The 20,994-nt window shown below is 48.1% G+C and overlaps 1 protein-coding gene across 1 annotated transcript; it reads left to right on the plus strand.

Moving 5' to 3' along the window:
- The first annotated feature begins 624 nt into the window (after positions 1-624).
- Positions 625-20,322, plus strand: LOC140418040 (uncharacterized). The gene is made up of 3 exons (XM_072501469.1): positions 625-1,629; positions 7,725-12,271; positions 20,232-20,322. Exons 2-3 carry the CDS (start codon positions 10,542-10,544, stop codon positions 20,320-20,322), a joined length of 1,821 nt encoding a protein of 606 aa, XP_072357570.1. The 5' UTR covers positions 625-1,629; positions 7,725-10,541.
- Positions 20,323-20,994: the final 672 nt, after the last annotated feature.

A 20,994-nucleotide genomic window follows, 5' to 3' on the forward strand; every position in this document is an offset into this window, starting at 1 on the left:
CTTGCCCCATCCTTTAATGAGCTCAATGGCCAATCGACCTCAGCTCCATTTACCCACACTACCCTCATATTCCTTGGTGACTTCAATGTTTGGGGGGGGGGGGGTGTCACAATCAAATCCAGTGACTACCTGCATGTACTTTGTGTCAGGTTGAGGTCAATGCCATCCCCCCCCCCCCCCCCCCCTCCCCCCACTTTTCATCCCAGTCCCAGGAGATTAGATATTGGGCTCCAAACAATTCCCCCATGCTGGAGAAACTGCTCTATCTGCCATGCAGGCAGATGGCCCAGAAATGCACATGTCCAAGGGATGGGGGCCCTTAATTGAAAAAAAAAAAAGACTGGGCTCTTTAAATTGAAAAACTAAATCTGTCTAACTCATCCTTGAATATATTCAATGACCTCTAGACTCCACTGGTCCCTGTGGAAGAGAAATCCCGAGATTAACAACCCTGTGAGGTAACAGATTACTGAAAATATATGATGTAGTTACAGTACAATATTACATTACTAGAAATAATAATAAATGTACTTTACAGAACCATAAATAATATATCTAATCTGTACCATATAACAACACTAGACATATCTCTGGCTAATATTAATTTACTGACCCTTAAATGTCAGCCATCTCCTGGGGAAACCAGCCCTTTAATTGTGAACATTGGGAAAGAGACCATTCTTTTAGCCAAATAAATGTGTCAAGCTGAGGGAGCAAAGGATGTCAATATATTTAAGAGAGAGAGAGGGACCTGGGCCAAGCTTTCCAGAGTCTGCACCCTCCCTGGATTCACTTCCTTTCCCTTCAGTTGCTGCAAGTGACCAATTGAAGGTCAGAATGAGAAAAGAAATGGAAAGGGGGAGAAAAGGAAGTGTTTTCCTCACAGATGTTGGAGACAGGAGGACGTTTCAGTCTGTGTGAAGCTTCATTCAATCTTATTCACACAAAGGCAGTGCTCTGATTGGCTGGAGGACCAAAGTCCTTTTGGTCCTCCCAGTTTCTCAATAGCCAATACCTGAGCAGGAAGGTCAGAGGGTGGGCTCTCCTCTGCACTGCGCAGTTCACTACCGCCCTTGGACATGCGCAGTCCCGGGCTGGGTGGAGATGGAGATCACTGGGCTAGTTCTCGCTCTGGCCGGAAGCGTCAACCGGTTGCCTGGAAACCTTGTCTGCAGGATGTGCAGGGGAAGGGAGAGGGGGAACAACAGGAGGGGTCGGGGCTCTCGTGCCCGCCCGCCGGGCCTGCGCATTGGAACCCGGAAACGTCACCGCGGAACAGTGTGATTCAGGCAGGGCTTCTTTGGGACGTCGCAATGACCCAGAGGGGCGTTCCCAGCACTCTGAGAGCAACACCTGGTCACAGAAACAAAATACTCCGGATTGGACAAGAGCTCAGCGTCGGGAGGTCAAATACCCGCCCACCCCACGTGCGCCGAGGTCCGTCCCCTCATTGTCTCCATGACGGAGATTGGCCAATAGGAACCTGTGGACGACTGGACAGGCGCTGATCCTTCAGCCAATCAGAGTCTGGGGCCTGTGTCACTGGCTGCACGGAGCTTCCTTCACTGTCTGCCCAGCAAAGCTGCTGCTCCTCCAGCTTCACACAGACTGAAACTTCCTCTCACGTCTGTAAGTAAAACCCTTTCTTTTCTCCCCATTAAATTTATGTTCTTATTCTGCCCTTTATTGGTGACTTGTTTAAATCCCCAGGCCCAGATGAGATATTTCCAGGCTGCTGTGGGAAGCAAGACAAGAGATTGCAGACACTCTGACAATTTTCAATTTTTTCTGGCCACAGGAGCGGTGCCAGAGGACTGGAGGACCGATAATGTGGTTCCATTGTTCAAGAAGTGAAGTAGGGTAAATCCAGGCAATTGCAGACCAGTGAGTTTAACTTGAGTGGTCAGGAAATGATTGGAAAATATTCTGAGGGACAGAATTAATTTCTGTTGCGAAGGCAAGAACTAATTAAGGATAGTCAGCATGTCTGTGTGGGTTTCACCCCCACAACCCAAAGATGTGCTGGTTAGGTGGATTGGCCACGCTAAATTGCCTCTTAATCGGAAAAAAAAATTGGGTACTCTAAATTTATTTTTTAAAAAGGATAGTTAGCATGGCTTTGTCAAAGGAAGATTATGTCTTCTAAAGACCAACCCAAACAAAGACTGTAACAGGTTTCAAAGCAGCAATAGCAGTGCCTCTGGTTCTGCACCAGGACAAGGAGATGGAGCTGAGGTTGTGGACAGGGCACGTTCTGCACAATGTCCTCTGCCAATTTGGAGACTTGGAGCCAGACCTCTACATGCCGCTTGACAGTGAAGAGGAGACTGTCTGACAACCCAGACAATCCGCCCAGCACCTCAATATACACCCTCATCAGTGCCTATTAAAATACTCATCTGATCCACCCGAAGCAGCACCCATCTCTGACCACACCCTCCAATGAACTGACAAGCAAACTATATTTCACCCTGTCCTGGATCCAGTCCAGTGTTTCACCACAGCTGATCCCAACTCTATAGTGGCTGCTAAGTTTGTGCAGTGTTGTATCTGAGCTGCTAGCAGTGAGGGTCAGATCAAATGGCTACCTGTCTTCATGAAGTGCTGAGCTGTTGCTCTCTCTTTTCATCTTTGACCTGCTGTGGCTGAACAGGCAGCATTTTCACGATAGGCTGAAGAGCATCTTTCTGTGCTGTAAAACTCTATGACTCTAAGTCTTTGAGTCTCTGAAAGCAGGAAATCAGAAGGGGAAAGTTGGTTTGAAGGAAGAGGGTGGGGAATTGGAAAGGAAGAGATCTAAGGTGTACACTGTGTGGAGTTTGCTCGTTCTTCCCCTGTCTGTGTGGGTTTCCTCTGGACGCTCCAGTTTTCTCCCATAGTCCAGAAGATGTGCAGGATAGGTGGATTGGCCATGAACAATTGTCCCTTAGTGTCCAAAAGGTAGGTGGGTTTAAGGTGATAGAGAGGAGGAGTGGACCTGGGTAGCATGCTCTATCGGAGGGTCGGTGCAGAAGGATTCTGTGGATTCTATTTCATTTGCATTTTCTGAGGAGGTGACAAAGCGTGTCGTTGAGGGTAGTGCAGTTAATAATAATCTTTATTGTCACAAGTAGGCTTACATTAACACTGCAATGAAGTTACTGTGAAAATCCCCTAGTCGCCACATTCTGGCGCCTGTTCAGGTGCACTCAGGTGAATTCGACATTCCGAATTCTCCTAACAAGCACGTCTTTCGGGACTTGTGGGAGGAACCCAGAGCACCCGGAAGAACCCCACGCAGACACGGGGAGCACGTGCAGACTCCATACAGACTGACCCAAGCCGGGAATCGAACCTGGAACCATGGCACTGTGGAGCAACAGTGCTACCCACTGTGTTTGAGTGCCGCCCACATGTAACCCATATAGACGTCAGTCAGGCTTTTCACAAGGTCTCACATGGGGGACTGGTCAAGATGGGATCCAGGGCAAATTGATACCAAAATTGGCTTCCTGGCAGCAGGCAGAGGGAGATGGTCAAAGATTGTCTTTGTGACTGGAAGCCTGTGTCCAATGGTGTTCCACTGCGATCGGTGTTGGGTTCCATGTTGTTCGGAGCATACATCAATGATCTGGATGTGAATGTTGGAGATATGATAAGTTGGCAGATGACACAAAAATTGGGGTTGTGGGAAATGGTGAGGAACGCCTCAGATTACAGGATGATATGGACGGGCTGGTTAGATGGCAGAACAGTGGCAAATTGAATTTAATCCTGAAAAGTGCAACAGGTCAAATTTGGGTAATCTCGCCTCCTAACTCAGCAACTGGAGCTGTGTATATAGTTAATGTTAAATAAAATGTTTTGTTTTCTGTACAACTCGGTGTTATACTCTTCATTGTATCTTATTAAATACCCATATCCCCACACTCTCCTGCCACTCAACCAATTTCCTAACCGTGTCAATAATTTGCCCTCAACTCCGAGGGCTTCCACCTTAGCTAACAGTCTCTTGTGTGGAACTTTATCAAATGCCTTCTGGGAGTCCATATAAATGACATCCATAGACATTCCCCTGTCCTCTACCCTCGTCACCTCCTCAAAAAATTCAGTAAATAAGTCAGGCTGGCTGTCCCTGATCGAACAAAGTTTTTCAAAGTGTTCAGTTACCCCACCCCTAATTATACATTCCAGCAGTTTCCCCACCATAGATGTTCATAATAATAATCTTTATTAGTGTCACAAGTAGGCTTACATTAACACTGAGGGACTGAATTCAGACTGTCCGATTCACCGAACAGCACGTCTTTTGGGACTTGTGGGAGCACCAGGATAAAACCCACGCAGACACAGCAGATAACGTGCAGACTCCACACTTACAGTGACGCAAGGCGGGAATCGAACTTGGGTCCCTGGCCCTGTATAGCAACAGTGCTAACCATTGTGCTACCATGTCGTGTTCGGCTAACTGGTCTGTAATTCCCTGTTTTTCGCCTTTCACCCTTCTTAAATAATGAATCCCTTCGCACACTAAGAGCAGGTGAATGGCTTCTCCCCAGTGTAAACTCGCTGATGTATCCGCACCGCACTTCAAAAAGTGCATTTTTCCAATCCAGAGGGACTACTCCTGAATCTAGGGAACTCTGGACGATTATCGTTGGGGCATCTACAATGTGCTCCCCGACTTCCTTTAACACCCTTGATGGAAACCGTCAGGTCCTGGGGATTTGTCACTCTTCAGTTCCATTAATTTCCTAGTTAGTGATGGTATAGTTATGTTAATTGTGTTAAGTCCCTGTCCTCTTATCGACTATTAATTTTTTCGGGACTTATGGCACGTTATCCTCCTTTTCAACTGTAAATACTGAGGCAGAGTAATTGTTCAGTGTGTCTGCCATTCCCCCATTATCACTGACAATATCTCCATTTCCAGCTTTTACTGGGCCTACATTGCTCTTCACACCCGCTTTCCCTTTATATAACTAAACAGTTCTTCTCATTGATATTGATGTCCCTTGCAAGTTTCCTTTCATAATCCCTTTCAGTCGCTCTTACAAGCTGCTTTGTGATCCTTTGTGAGTCCTTGTTCCCACCCTATTCGTCCGGATCTGTCCTGTGTCTTGTATTTTTGTGCGTTATTTCTTTTAGTTTTAAGCTGTCCCTAACCTCTTTATTTGTCCGTGGCTGTTTTTTTTGTTAAATGGAGCCTTTTCCTCTCAGGGGGATATACTTGCTCTCTATCTCGTTAAATGTTTCTTTAAATATTCTCCACTGATCTTCAGTTGTTTGACCCATTAACAGATCTCCCCAGTTTACCGAGGACAGTCTCTGTCTCATCCCGTTAACGTCAGCCTTACCCAAGTCTAAAACTCTACTGTCTGTAACGTGCTTTTCACTTTCAAACACTACACTGAATTCAATCATGTTGTGATCACAGTTAGGCTACTAATTAAATTGGGCTCATTACTCATAACTAAATCTAATATTGCCTGTCCCCTTGTTACATCTGGAACATATTGCTGCAGGAAACTATCCCGGACACATTCCAGAAATTCACTCCCTTTCTGACAGTTGCTTGTCTGCCTCTCCCAATTGTGTGTCAGTTATAATCCCCCATTAATACTACTCTGCCTTTGCTACACACTCGCCTAATTTCTGCCTTTATACAATCTAGTGCCTGAGAGCTAACCAGACGGTCGATACACAACACCCATTACAGTTTGAGATTTTTTTTGTTCCTCAGTTCCACCTATGTGGGAGGGGATTCTCCATCCAGGCAGCCGGCCAATGGGGTTTCCCGTTGTGGGCACCCCCATGCTGTCGGGAAGTCCGTGGGCATGAGTGCGCTGCCGGAAAGCGGAGGACCCCGCCGACGGAGAATCCAGCCCATGGTCTTCGCTGGATCCTTCCCCTCATTATATCCTCCACAGCAAACGCCATCTCCCTGGCGCTACACTCACCTGGAGCATCTCGACAACAAGGACTCCGACATCAGTCTCCTATTCATTGACTACAGCTTCAAATTCCGAGGTGTGCACATCACCAACAATCTGTCCTGGTCGACCCACATCAACACTACGACCAAGAAAGCACAACAGCGCCTATACTTTTTCAGGAAACTAAGGAAATTCAACACGTCCACATTGACTCTTCCCAACTTTTACAGATGCACCATAGAAAGCATCCTACCTGGCAGCATCACAGCCTGGCCTGGCAACTGCTCGGTCCAAGACTGTAAGAAATGACAGAGAGTGGTGAACACGCCCAGTCCATCACGCGAACCCGCGTCCCATCCATTGACTCTCCCGCTGCTTTGGGATAGCGGGCAGCATATTCAAAGATCCCTCCCACCCGCTTGTTCACACTTCCAACTTCTTCCATCGGGCAGGAGATACAAAAGTCTGAGAACACGTCCAAAGACGTGCAGGTTAGGTGGATTGGCCATGATGAATTGCCCTTAGTGACCAAAAAGATTAGGAGGTGTTATTGGGTTATGGGGATAGGGTGGAAGTGAGGGCTTAAGTGGGTTGGCGCAGACTCGATGGGCCGAATGGCCTCCTTCTGCACTGTATGTTCTATGTTCTAACAGATTCAAAAACATCTTTTCCGCTGTTACCAGACTCCTAATCGACCCTCTTATGGACTGACCTGATCTCTTCACACATCTCCTCCACTGAGTAGTGCTACACTCCTGTATGCTTCACCCAATGCCTGTGTCTATGTATTTACATTGTGTATTGATGTTTGCCCTGTGTATTCTCATGTATGGAATGATCTGTCTGAACTGTACGCAGATCAATACTTTTCACTGTATCTCGGTACACGTGACAATAAACAAATCCAATCCTCACCATTGAGGTGATAGTATTTCTAATCAGTAAGGCTACTCCACCCCCTCTGCCATATTCTCTGTCCCTCCTGTAAACTTTATGACCGGTATATTTGGTACCCAGTCCAGACCATCCTGCTATTTGTTTTTGGAACTGTATTGAGTTCCCAGGAGGCCTTCCTCTCCCCCACCATTTGTTAGTTTAAAGTCCTTCTGACCTCCCTATTTATCCTTTCCACGAGGACACTGGCCCCAGATCGGTTCAGGTGGAGACCGTCCCAACGGCACAGATCCCTCCTGTCCCAATACTGATGCCTGTGCCCCATGAAATGGAACCCCTCTTTCCTGCACCACTCCTTTAGCCACGTGTTTACTTCTCTAATTTTCTCATCCCTATGCCAATTTGCACGTGGCTCAGGGAATAATCCAGAGATTATAATCCTTGGGACCTGTTGTTTAATTCTGTTCCTAATTTCTGATATTCCCAAACAGGTCCTCTTTCCTAGTCTTGCTGATGTTGTTTATCCCAACGTGGACCACAACAACTGGATCCTCCCCCTCCCTCTCCAATATCCTTTCAAGCCGGTTAGAGATGCCCCTCACCCTGGCACCGGGCAGGCAACATACCATGTGGGACTCTCGGTCCTGCTTCCAAAGGATGTCATTAGTTCCCCTAATTATAGAAACCCCGACAACTACCACTTCCCCCGCTTGAATGGCCTCCTGTACCAGGGTGCAGTGGTCAGCTAGCTCATCCTTCCTACAGTCACTGCTCCGATACCCTGCCCCTCCGCGTCCGCTCCCTGGAGACGAGGTATTGGGGAATGAGAGGAAGGAATGTTCCATAGAAACTAGAATTCTCTGTTCTGAATTTCTATCCTGTACTGAGTGTTGACTTTGAAAACTCCTTTTACAGATATTACAAGAGGAGGAATTACAGACAGAAATCTCAATTGTCACGTCTCGGTCCCACAGAGTCACTCGATACCTTGGGATCTGAGTATCATCGGCCTTTGAATCTAGAAGGAGAAATGTTTGCCGAATCTGTCAGCATCAAAATATTTTAAACATCAATGTGACTGGAAAAGCACCGAGACACACACACCCCAGCGAGAGTGTTCCAGAGCACTGACTGTGGAAAGAGCTTTAAACATTTACACAGCCTGAACAAACATTGCACCATTCACAGCGGGGAGAGACCGTACACGTGTTCTGTGTGTGGGCGAGGCCTTAACTGATCGTCCATCCTGGAGAGATACGAGGAGACCCAAAACATGGAGAAACCGTGGAAATGTGGGGACTGTGGGAAGGGATACAGATTCCCATCTGAGTTGGAGACTCATCCACGCATTCACACTGGGGAGAGGCCATTCACCTGCTCTGTGTGTGAGAAGGGATTCACTCTGTTCTCCAGGCTGAAGAAACACCAGCGAATTCACACTGGGGAGAGGCCATTCACCTGCTCTCAGTGTGCGAAGGGATTCACTCAGTTAACCCACCTGCAGAGTCACCAGCGAGTTCGCACTGGGGAGAGACCATTCACCTGCTCTCAGTGTGGGAAGGGATTCACTCAGTTATCCCACCTGCAAAGTCACGAGCGAGTTCACACTGGGGAGAGACCGTTCATCTGCTCTCAGTGTGGGAAGGGATTCACTCAGTTCTCCAATCTGCAGACACATCAGCGAGTTCACACTGGGGAGAGGCCATTCACCTGCTCTCATTGTGGGAAGGGATTCACCCAGTTATCCCACCTGTGGACTCACCAGCGAATTCACACTGGGGAGAGACCGTTCTTCTGCTCTCAGTGTGGGAAGGGGTTCAGTGAGTCATCCAAACTGCGGACACATCAGCGAGTTCACACTGGGCAGAGGCCATTCATCTGCTCTCAGTGTGGGAAGGAATTCACTGACTTATCGAACCTGAAGAGACACCAGCGAGTTCACAATGGGGAGAAGCCAATCATGTGCTCTGAGTAGGGGAAGGCAATTAGTGATCCATCCCACCTGCAGACACACCAGCGAATTCACACTGGTGAGAGGTCATTCTCCGCTCAGTGTTGGAAGGGAATCCATGATTCATCGCACCTGCTGAGACACCAACAAGTTCACAAGTGATTACAAGGGCTATTGCTGTTATTGTTTCTGCTCTCAGTTACATCCAAGACTGTATTTTGTTCATTCTGTCAGTTGGTCACTGGGGAGGGTCGGAGGGTTTTGTTCTGCTCGACTTGGCAGTCCTATGGCTTTGCCTCCAGAGGTCTGACGCTCTTTGAGCCTTGTTGCGACTACCTTGGTTCAAATTTCACAACGATCACAGAGTGAAGGGGTGTTTCGAAGAGAGAAGATATTCAGTTTCCATTTCTGTTTGGATCCCCCTAAATCATGCCACATTACCATGAAGGTGGGCATTGGTGGTTACATGTTTTTGTTTAATTTATCTGGGTGAACATCCAATCAGGGTATGAGGGACTTGTTGTCTGAGGTAGACTGGGAAACCACATTAAATGGTATGATGGGAGACAGGCAATAGCTAATATTTTCAGGCATTATTATTCATCTACTGGGGGGGTCAGTTAGCTCAGTTGGCTGGATGGCTGGTTCATGATGCAGAGTGACTCCAATAGCAGGGATTCAACTGTCGTATTGGCTGAGGTTATCCATGAAGGGTCCACCTTCGCAACATTGCCCCTCGCCTGAGGTGTGGTGACCCTCAGGTTAAACCACCAGTTGTCTCTCTCTCTCGCTCTCTCAAGGGGGAGAGCAGTCTATGGTCTTCTGGGACATTTGCAACTCATTTCACATATACACACCAAAATTGATTCCTTTAGGGGAAAAAATCGAACAGGAAAAGTGATGCAACTGCGGCTAACAAGAAAAGTTAAAGATTCCATTAGATCAAAGGAAGAGGCTCATAAAGTGGCCAAAATAGTAGTCAGCCTGAGGACTGGGAACTGAATGAGATTAATAAGTAAAAAAGTAGTCCTGGAAAAATTAATGTGGTTGAAAGTTAATCAGCCCTCAAACGTGATGCTCTACATCCCAGAGTGTTGAAAGAGGCGGCTGTAGAGATAGTGGATACATTGGTGATCATCTGTCACAATTCTGTAGATTCTGGAATGGTTCCTGCAGATTGGAAGGTGGTAAATGTAACCCCACAATTTAAGGAGGGAGAGAGTAAACGGGGAACCACAGACCCATTAGCCTGACATCAGAAGGTGGGAAAATGCTACAATCTATTAATGGGGCGGCACGGTAGCACAGTGGTTAGCACCAGGGACCCAGGATCGATTCCAGGCTTGGGTTACTGTCTGTGCGGAGTCTACACGTTCTCCCTGAGTCTGCGTGGGTTTCCCCCGGGTGCTCCGGGTTCCTCCCACAAGTCCCGAAAGACGTGCTTGTTCGGTGAATTGGACATTCTGAATTCTCCCTCGGGTGTACCCAAACACGTGCCGGAATATTGCGACTGGGGGATTTTCACAGTAACTTCATTGCAGTGTTAATGTCAGCCTCCTTGTGACAATAATAAAGATTATAATTATACTATTAAAAGAACTCAACCCATGTCAATAGGGTTGACATGGCCATGTCAATAGCACAGACCCCAAGAGGCCAACAGCGAACCCAAGCAGACTACCAATGAACCGGAACAGCAGACCGAGAGATCTGCGGTGCGGCAACCGAAGAGGAAAGAGTCGAATTGGACCCCTCCGGAAGGCCGCTGCCTTAGACTCGACATGTATGCTCAAGCCGTCAGGAGCCACGTCAATGCCAGATTCATCAGTCGCATTCACAAGACAGCCCCGAACGTCACCCAAGCACAACGCAATGCCATCCGCGCTCTCAAGACCAACCGCAGCATCGTCATCAAACCAGCAGACAAAGGGGGGGCCACTATCGTACTGAACAGAACGGACTACTGCAAAGAAGTATACCGACAACTGAACAACCAAGAACATTACAGACAGTTACCCGCAGATCCGACCAAGGAACACATCCGCCAACTTAACAGACTGATCCAGACCTTGGATCCAGATCTTCAGAGCACCCTACGTGCTTTCATCCCACGTACCCCCCGCATTGGAGATCTCTACTGCCTCCCGAAAATACATAAGGCCAACACACCAGGCCGCCCTATCGTTTCAGGCAATGGGACCCTGTGTGAGAACCTCTCTGGCTACATCGAGGGCATCTTGAAATCCATCGTACAAGGTACACTCAGCTTCTGTCGCGACACGACGGACTTCCTACAGAAACTCAGCACCCATGGACCAGTTGAACCAGGAACATTCCTCGTCACAATGGACGTCTCGGCACGCTACACCAGCATCCCCCATGACGACGGCATTGCTGCAACAGCCTCAGTACTCAACACCGACAACTGCCAATCTCCAGACGCAATTCTGCAACTCATCCGCTTCATTCTGGATCACAACGTCTTCACCTTCGACAACAAGTTCTTCATCCAGACGCACGGAACAGCCATGGGGACCAAATTCGCACCCCAATACGCCAACATCTTCATGCACAAGTTTGAACAGGACCTACTCACCGCACAGGACCTTCAACCGACGTTATACACCAGATACATCGATGACATTTTTTTCCTTTGGACCCACGGCGAAGAATCACTGAAACGACTACACGATGACATTAATAAGTTCCATCCGACCATCAGACTCACCATGGACTACTCTCCAAAATCAGTTGCATTCTTGGACACACTCGTCTCCATCAAGGACGGTCACCTCAGCACTTCGCTTTACCGCAAACCCACGGATAACCTCATGATGCTCCACTTCTCCAGCTTCCACCCTAAACACATTAAAGAAGCCATCCCCTATGGACAAGCACTCCGTATACACAGGATCTGCTCAGACGAGGAGGAGCGTAACAGACATCTACAGACGTTGAAAGATGCCCTTGTACGAACGGGATATGGCACTCGACTCATCGATCGACAGTTCCAACGCGCCACAGCGAAAAACCGGACCGACTTCCTCACAAGACAAACATGGGACACAACCGACAGAATACCCTTCGTCGTCCAGTACTTCCCCGGAGCGGAGAAACTACGTCATCTTCTTCACAGCCTTCAACACGTCATTGATGACGATGAACATCTTGCCAAGGTCATCCCCAAACCCCCACTACTTGCCTTCAAACAACCGCGCAACCTCAAACGAACCATTGTTTGCAGCAAACTACCCAGTCTTCAGAACAGTGACCACGACACCACACAACCCTGTCATGGCAATCTCTGCAAGACGTGCCAGATCATCGACATGGATACCACTATTACACATGAGAACACCACCCACCAGGTACGCGGTACATACTCGTGCGACTCGGCCAACGTTGTCTACCTCATACGCTGCAGGAAAGGATGTCCCGAAGCGTGGTACATTGGCGAGACCATGCAGACGCTGCGACAACGAATGAACGGACATCGCGCAACAATCACCAGGCAGGAATGTTCCTTTCCAGTCGGGGAACACTTCAGCAGTCAAGGGCATTCAGCCTCTGATCTCCGGGTAAGCGTTCTCCAAGGCGGCCTTCAGGACCCGCGACAACGCAGAATCGCCGAGCAGAAACTTATAGCCAAGTTCCGCACACATGAGTGCGGCCTCAACCGGGACCTGGGATTCATGTCGCATTACATTCATCCCCCACCATCTGGCCTGCAAAATCCTACCAACTGTCCTGGCTTGATACAATTCACACCTCTTTAACCTGGGGTTACCCCATCTCTGGATCTGTAAAGATTTAATCACCTGCTAATGCTCACATTCCGAGCATTGTCTGGCATCTTTGAATTTGTCTATATATGTGTTTCTGGAACAGACCTCTGCATTCATCTGAGGAAGGAGCAGCGCTCCGAAAGCTAGTGACATCGAAACAAACCTGTTGGACTTTAACCTGGTGTTGTAAGACTTCGTACTGTGCTCACCCCAGTCCAACGCCGGCATCTCCACATCAATAGAATTTGGTTCACATGAATTGATATCCTCAGTCTGGATAGGCCCAGTGGACCAGGCTATTCTGGGTCTGGATATTTGATCCTAATTGAATTCTCCCTTAAGCTTTGAAAATGGGAAAGTAACATGGTCAATCAGAACCATCAGGAAAGATCAGCTTTATGAACATCAAATGTGGCAAAAGGTTAGAATGATTGTGGCCAATTACAGATGGAACCAGCATCATTCACTGGTAATGTTCCACCGTGTACCAAACAATACCCATCAACCCGTCCTCAACCGAAGGGATTTTACCCACAGTAGAGCAACTGGAGGAAAGAGGGGTGTTAATTAAAACACGCAGTTCGTCAAATAGTCCAGTTTGACAAATGGTACAGGGTGTCTGACCTTTGACGACTGAAAGGCAAACCTATATCAATCTGGTCTCCACCTGTGTTCCAGTGAAAGTCTGGAATGTTTAGATGGGATGAATAAATTGATCGCTTTCTCCTGGAAATATTTACATCCTGGCCCATGAACTTTGTTTCAAAGAAATCCACATTTGAAAGCTTGGACACAACATGAAATATCAGCACCATAACAGGGCAGATAAGACAGACAGACACTCACTTTGATCTTCAGAGCATCTGAGAGTTAAGTATATGTGACGTGATTTTGGGATACCGGTGTGGGTGTACAGATGTGATTTGTTCCATGTGAAAAATAACAAGCCTAAATTCGTGGTGAAATGGACTGAAGACCGGGTCCCAAACACACACAGCTACTGGAGACACAGCAGGAGATGAAATGGTTAATGTGGCCGGGGGATTGAGACACTATTGTGACATCATCAAGACATTGACACACTCCAGAGAGAAACTGACTTTAAAACAATCAGGATCGAATTAAACACACTGGACATGGGCAAAGTATGAGTGAAATTAAAGCGATAATGGGACAATGAAGGGCTTGGGAGAAATAATACTGAGTAAGAACTGTCCACAAAGAGAGAGCTGGAGAATCTTTTACATCCATGTTTGATTTGTTCCTTGAAGCATCTGTCCTTATGTACCAGTAACCTAGAACTCACCGCACAAGAAGAAAATATGGAGTAGATGTTACCCCAGGCGGAGCCAGAACTGGACAATAAAGGAGTGAAATTGAGTGAGGTTTTGTGGAGAGAGTTTTGTAAATTCTTAATGGGATGTGGGAGTCGCTGGACCAGAATTTATTGCCCTTGAACTGAGGGGCTGCTCGGACATTTCAGATTTTAACCGAGTCTCCCCTATTTCTAGTCTCTGCCACAAGGGAAACATTCTCTCAGCATTCACTCTGTCAATTCCACTCAGGATCTCACGTGCTTCAATAAGATCATCTCTCATTCTTCTCAACTGCAATGGATACATTCCCAACCTGTCAAACCTTTCCTCAGAGGATAACCCCCTCATTCCAGAATCTGGGAGTCAACCTCCTCTGAACTGCTTCTAATGCAATTATCTCATTTCTGAAATAAGGAGACCCAAACTGTACACAGTGCTCTAAATATGGGGCGGGATTCCCGTCCTGCAGCGCATCCCTGCCAGCAGCGGGATTCTCCATCCTGCGGCGTGTCCCTGCCAGCAGCGGGATTCTCCATCCTGCGGCGTGTCCCTGCCAGCAGCGGGATTCTCCGTCCTGCGGCGCATCCCTGCCAGCAGCGGGACTCTCCGTCCTGCGGCGTGTCCCTGCCAGCAGCGGGATTCTCCGTCCTGCGGCGCATCCCTGCCAGCAGCGGGATTCTCCATCCTGCGGCGCGTCCCTGCCAGCAGCGGGATTCTCCATCCTGCAGCGCATCTCTGCCAGCAGCGGGATTCTCCGTCCTGCGGCGGGTCCCTGCCAGCAGCGAGATTCTCCGTCCTGCGGCGTGTCCCTGCCAGCAGCGGGATTCTCCATCCTGCAGCGCATCCCTGCCAGCAGCGAGATTCTCCGTCCTGCGGCGTGTCCCTGCCAGCAGCGGGATTCTCCGTCCTGCGGCGCATCCCTGCCAGCAGCAAGATTCTCCGTCCTGCGGCGTGTCCCTGCCAGCAGCGGGATTCTCCATCCTGCGGCGTGTCCCTGCAAGCAGCGGGATTCTCCGTCCTGCGGCGTGTCCCTGCCAGCAGCGGGATTCTCCGTCCTGCAGCGCATCCCTGCCAGCAGCGGGATTCTCCATCCTGCGGCGTGTCCCTGCCAGCAGCGGGATTCTCCATCCTGCGGCGTGTCCCTGCCAGCAGCGGGATTCTCCGTCCTGCAGCGTATCCCTGCCAGCAGCGGGATTCTCCATCCTGCGGCGTGTCCCTGCCAGCAGCGGGATTCTCCGTCCTGCAGCACGTCCCTGCCAGCAGCGGGATTCTCCGTCCTGCAGCGCATCCCTGCAAGCAGCGGGATTCTCCGTCCTGCGGCGTGTCCCTGCCAGCAGCAGGATTCTCCATCCTGCAGCGCATCCCTGCCAGCAGCGGGATTCTCTGTCCTGCAGCGCATCCCTGCCAGCAGCGGGATTCTCCGTCCTGCGGCGTGTCCCTGCCAGCAGCGGGATTCTCCGTCCTGCGGCATGTCCCTGCCAGCAGCGGGATTCTCCATCCTGCGGCGTGTCCCTGCCAGCAGCGGGATTCTCCGTCCTGCAGCGCATCCCTGCCAGCAGCGGGATTCTCCATCCTGTGGCGCATCCCTGCCAGCAGCGGGATTCTCCGTCCTGCGGCGTGTCCCTGCCAGCAGCGGGATTCTCCGTCCTGCGGCATGTCCCTGCCAGCAGCGGGATTCTCCGTCCTGCGGCGTGTCCCTGCCAGCAGCGGGATTCTCCGTCCTGCGGCATGTCCCTGCCAGCAGCGGGATTCTCCGTCCTGCGGCATGTCCCTGCCAGCAGCGGGATTCTCCGTCCTGCGGCGTGTCCCTGCCAGCAGCGGGATTCTCCATCCTGCGGCATTTCCCTGCCAGCAGCGGGATTCTCCGTCCTGCAGCGCTTCCCTGCCAGCAGCGAGATTCTCCGTCCTGCGGCGTGTCCCTGCCAGCAGCGGGATTCTCCGTCCTGCGGCATGTCCCTGCCAGCAGCGGGATTCTCCGTCCTGCAACGCATCCCTGCCATCAGCGGGATTCTCCATCCTGCAGCGCATCCCTGCCAGCAGCGGGATGCTCCATCCTGCGGCGCGTCCCTGCGCGTCCCTGCCAGCAGCGGGATTCTCCGTCCTGCCAGACGGCCAATGAGTTTCCCATTGTTGCCAGCCCGTCGCCTGGAAATCCCCGGGTGTGAGTGCGCTGCCGGCGCAACAGAGAATCTCGCCAGTGGAGAATCCAGCCCATGGTCTCACCAAGGCCCTGTACAACTGCAGCAAAACACCCCAACTTTTATATTCCAGTCCCTTTGCAATAAATAACAATATTCCATTCACCTTCCTAATCACTTGCTGTACCGGCTGGAAGGGCCCTTCCTTTTCATAACCTTATTTCCCCGTTCTTTTATTTCTGCTGTTACATTTTTGCTCCATGAATGATTAATGGACATGTCACTTTAAGGCAAGCAGCCTGTATCTTTAATTCAAGCAGAAGAATCCAGGTGTCTGTGCCGGTTTAAACTGGAGCTGCAGATCTTTAGGCACCAGTGTGAGAATTGGGGTTGGGACTCGGTTTGATTGATTCGCTGGTGGCCAATGAATTGGTCCAAAAGGCTGTGCTCCGAGGTAACAGGCGGTGATTGGATCCTATCCCACTGGGATGTTTTTCAGAGTCCCAAGCTTTCAGTTTGATTCTAGCAGCACAAGAGGCAGAACTGATTAACTCTCTCTCCAGAAGGCAGCTGTGAGTGCTATCTCTCTTCCCAGATAGCCTGTAGGTGCTGTATTCCTGAAACCATGGAGACCTGAATACAAACCACAAACTGAAAGAAAAGTTTGAACAGAGATGAGGTGCCGCTCCAGAAAAGTGTGAGTACTGCATTTCTAAACTACAAAGAACGTGAACAAATTAACCTACAGAGAAGATCACTACAGACTGTAAACTAAAGACTTTAATCTGCAAGATTGCTGTGAAGTAAAGTGTGCTAAAAATCATCATCTGAAAAAAAGAATTTCTTTCACTTATGATTTTATCCCTTTCCACCCCTCTGTGTTTGTCTGTCTCTGTGTGTGTAGAGGTTGGGGGCAGGTTAAAGTGGGAATTAGGAATTGGCTTATTGTAAATCAGTTGTGTTTGCTGCATATTTTATTATTGTTCTTGTTATAAATAAACAGTAATCGTATTTATATTTGCAACCACGGTGACTGATTATTGGGCAGCCAAGGGCCAAAGACATAGGGTATTTTTATAAGAATTATTGGTCAATTCGCTTGTGCTGTGACTGTGGGGCTGGAATTGACCGCGCACGAGCCCAGGTGTCGTAACACGGCAAACTAACTTGTGATTCCTGTACCAGGACACCCAGATACCGCTGTGCCTCAGAGTTCTGTAATCTCTCTCCCATTTAAATAATGTGGACACATTCACATTTTCCCAAATTATACTCCATCTGTCAATTCATTCCCACTCACTTAACCTATTTGATGTCCTTTGCATTCTCCAAGTCCACTTGACAAATTCATTTCCAATCCCTCTTTGTGTCATCAGCAAATTTAACCACATTCAACTCATTAATATAGATTGTAAATAGTTGAGGGCCCAGCACTGATCCTTGTGATACTCCACTTGTCACATCTTACCTACCCAAAAATGACCCATTTATACCCACTCTCTGCTTCCTATGAGCTAACCAATCCGCTATCCCTGCTGATATGTTGCCCTCTACACCATGACCTCTTATGTTGTGCAGTGACCTTTGATATGGCACCTTGGGAAATACTTTCTATAAATCTAAATAAACCACATCTGCAGGCTCCCCTTTATTGACATCCCATGTTACTCCCTCAAGGAGCCTGAATAAATGAGTCAATCAGAACCTGAACCCCATTTTGCGTGTCAAAAGAAAAATCACATCTCCTCTACCCCTCTGGTTCCTTTGCCAATCGCCTCAGAGGGACTCACTTTCTGTTAAAGAGCCTGTCAACCTCTCACCCACTTTCCCTGAACTACATCAATCTAATCATGAAAAATCCAACAAAATCAAATATTTTTACTGTTAATTGTTTATTAATGAAACAACATGGATAAACAAAGAAACAGAAAATTACTTGAGAATAAATAGCAAGCAGAGTAAACGGATGTTCACAATGTTCAGAACCCAAGTGGTTTCTCTTTACTCTGTTCCCGTGACTCCCCACGCTGGACACAGGGGCACTGAATACCGGGGGGTCACGTCACTACCAGCCCTGGTCACCTCCTTCTGTGTCCTAATTGGTTGGAGGCCCATTTCCCAGTCAGTCCTCCAGCACCTTCCTGTCTCTCTATTAGTGCGACACCCATGGCAGTTTCCCAACTGGGGTGCAGGCCCCGTTATTGGTAACTAAATTCAGCCCTCAGCTCCATCTCCTGACTGTCACTGACACAAGAACAGTGAGCCAGAAAACTGCCTGAGGCTCAAATGGGAAGTCAAAACTTGTGGATTAGGATCTCTGTACAGATCAATAACTTTTTTAAAAAATCAATTCCAAGTCAACAATGTAAAGGATCACACAACAGGAGTTAAGGTTTTATGGCTTTTACTGCAGCAAACAAACTAGAAGCAACATTTTGTTTTTAATTTTTTCAATTAAGGGGCAATTTAGCGTGGCCAATCCACCAAATCTTTGGGTTGTGGTGGTGTGACCCGCGCAGACACGGGGAGAATGTGCAAACTCCACACGGACAGTGACCCGGGGCCAGGATTGAACTCGGGTCCTCGGCGCCGTGAGGCAGCAGTGCTAACCACTGCGATGCCTTAGAAGCAACGTTAACTAAACACTATTTTTGCCAGAAACCTCCATCTTTATTTATAAAATAGAACTTTGTCCTTTTACACAATCTAAAATTCCACTCCACGGTTATACTTTACTCTGCACCAGAAATCCAAACTTAAGTGTCTCAGAACCAGTCAAAAGTGATGATATAAAGATAGTGGATACATTGATGATCATCTTCCACAATTCTATAGATTCTGGAATAGTTCCTGCAGATTGAAGGCAGCAAATGTCACCCCACTGTTCAGGAAGGGAGAGAGAAAATGGTGAACTACAGACCTGTTAGCCTGACATCAGTATTGGGAAAATACCAGAATCTATTATAAAGGATGTGATAAATGGACACCTGGATAATAATAATTAACCTGGATTTATGATATGGAGATGCCGACGTTGAACTGGGGTGGGCACAGCAAGAAGTCTTACAACACCAGGTTAAAGTCCAACAGGTTTGTTTTGAATCACTAGCTTGCGGAGCACTGCTCCTTCCTCAGGTGAAGGAGCTTCTTCCTCACCTGAGGAAGGAGCTGTGCTCCGAAAGCTAGTGATTTGAAACAAACCTGTTGGACTTTAACCTGGTGTTGTAAGACTTCTAACATGGATTTAGGAATAGGAAATCATGTCCGACGAACCTTTTGGAGTTATTGAGGATGTTATTAACAGAATTGATAAAGGGGAGTCCGTGGTTGTGGCACACTTGGATTTTCAGAAGGTTTATGATAAACACACGACAGGAGGTTAGTCAGCAAAATGAAAACACATGGGATGGGAGGTAATATACTGGCATGGATTGAGGATTGGCTAACAGGCAGAAAACAGAGAGGAGGAATAAATGGGTCATTCTCACCTTAGCAGTTGGGACGAGTGGGTTACTGCAAAGATCAGTACTTGGGCCCCAGCTGTTCATAGTTTATACAATGATTTGGATGTGGGGACCAAATGGAATATTTCCAAGTTCACTGATGACACAAAGCTGGGTGGGAATGTGTGTTGTGAGGAAGATGTAAAACGGCTACAGGAGGATTTGGACAGACTTAAGTGAGTGGGCAAGGACATGGCAGATGGAATATAATGTGGAAAAATGTAAGATTATCACTTTGGTAGGAGGAACCGATGAGCAGAGTATGTCTCAAATAGAGATTAGAAAGTGTAGATGTACAAAGGGACCTGGGTGTCCTCATCAATAAGTCACTGAAGGCTAACATGCAGGTGCAGCAAGTTATTAGGAAGGCTGATGGGATGTTGGTCTTTATCACAAGAGAATTTGAGTACAGGAGTAGTGAAGACTTGCTTCAATAGTATAGGACCTTGGTTAGACCACAGCTGGAGTACTGTGTGCAGTTTTACTCCCCTTACCTTAGAGAAGGTATTATTGCCAAAGAGGGAGGGCAAGGAAGGTTCACCAGACTTGTTCTGGGGATGGGAGGTGTGTCTATAAAACCTCAGACACTTCGACCAGTTTATTAAACAAATATTTTACCCAGGTATCTTTATTGACCAGGTAAACAAAGGACAATGGAGTGTATAAATCACATAACTTTATTCCACAAGCAGTAAAACAGTTACCCTTAAATTATCCCACTAATTACAGTCCCAAGATTCTCAATAGTACCCGAGCCGATGGACTCATTCGAGCTGCGGGTTTGATTCTGTATCTCAATCTCCTCGGGGTCTTCTTCTGAGAAGATGGGTCTCGCCGCTGCTTCTTTCCGTCTCTGGTCAGTCGTCTCGATTACCTCTGCGTGGAGTCTTCACCGCTGGGCGGTCCGAGGGTTCAACCGTTATACCCTTTCTGTGTCCTTCCAGAATGTTCTCTGACCCCAGCCGATGAGGTCACAGGGTGGGAGTGGTACCACCCAATGGAGTTACCAATGGCCACTCAGCAGGACACTGGAATCTGTCCACAGGAGTCCATTTCCCGGTGCGTTGTTTGTTATGTAACTTTGTCTATCAAAACAATCAATTGATGAATAGAGCCAATTATCTCTTGATTGGTGATTGATGGAGCAGAGCAGCTCCAGACATGTGCTGGCAGCTTGTCGGAGTTCAGTGTATTCAGGCTGGTTGCTGGAGCTGGCTGTGGCTCCATTTAAAATGGTCAATTTTTAATTTAAAGTGTCTGATTTTATCGAGCCTAAAATACAGGCCACAGCACATTTTACCACAGAGGACTGTCCTATGAAGAGACATTGGGGAAACTGGGCCTGTATTCACAGTTGTCTGTGGTAGATTGGGAAATTACAATAAATGGTATGACGATAGACAGGTAATCACAAGTATTTGAGGAATTGTTACATATTTACAAAAAATATAGACTCCCTTATTAAACAAAACTCCAACAGAAGTTTTGCAAC

Source organism: Scyliorhinus torazame, chromosome 5 (assembly GCF_047496885.1).
Source record: "Scyliorhinus torazame isolate Kashiwa2021f chromosome 5, sScyTor2.1, whole genome shotgun sequence".
NCBI lineage: Eukaryota > Metazoa > Chordata > Chondrichthyes > Carcharhiniformes > Scyliorhinidae > Scyliorhinus > Scyliorhinus torazame.

Bases quoted from the DNA above. Each gene is read 5' to 3' on its own strand.
- LOC140418040 (XM_072501469.1), top strand. From the start codon at position 10,542: ATGTATGCTCAAGCCGTCAGGAGCCACGTCAATGCCAGATTCATCAGT. The intron at 12,272-20,231 runs GCAGGAATGTTC...CACTAATTACAG, and splicing joins CATCGCGCAACAATCACCAG to TCCCAAGATTCTCAATAGTA.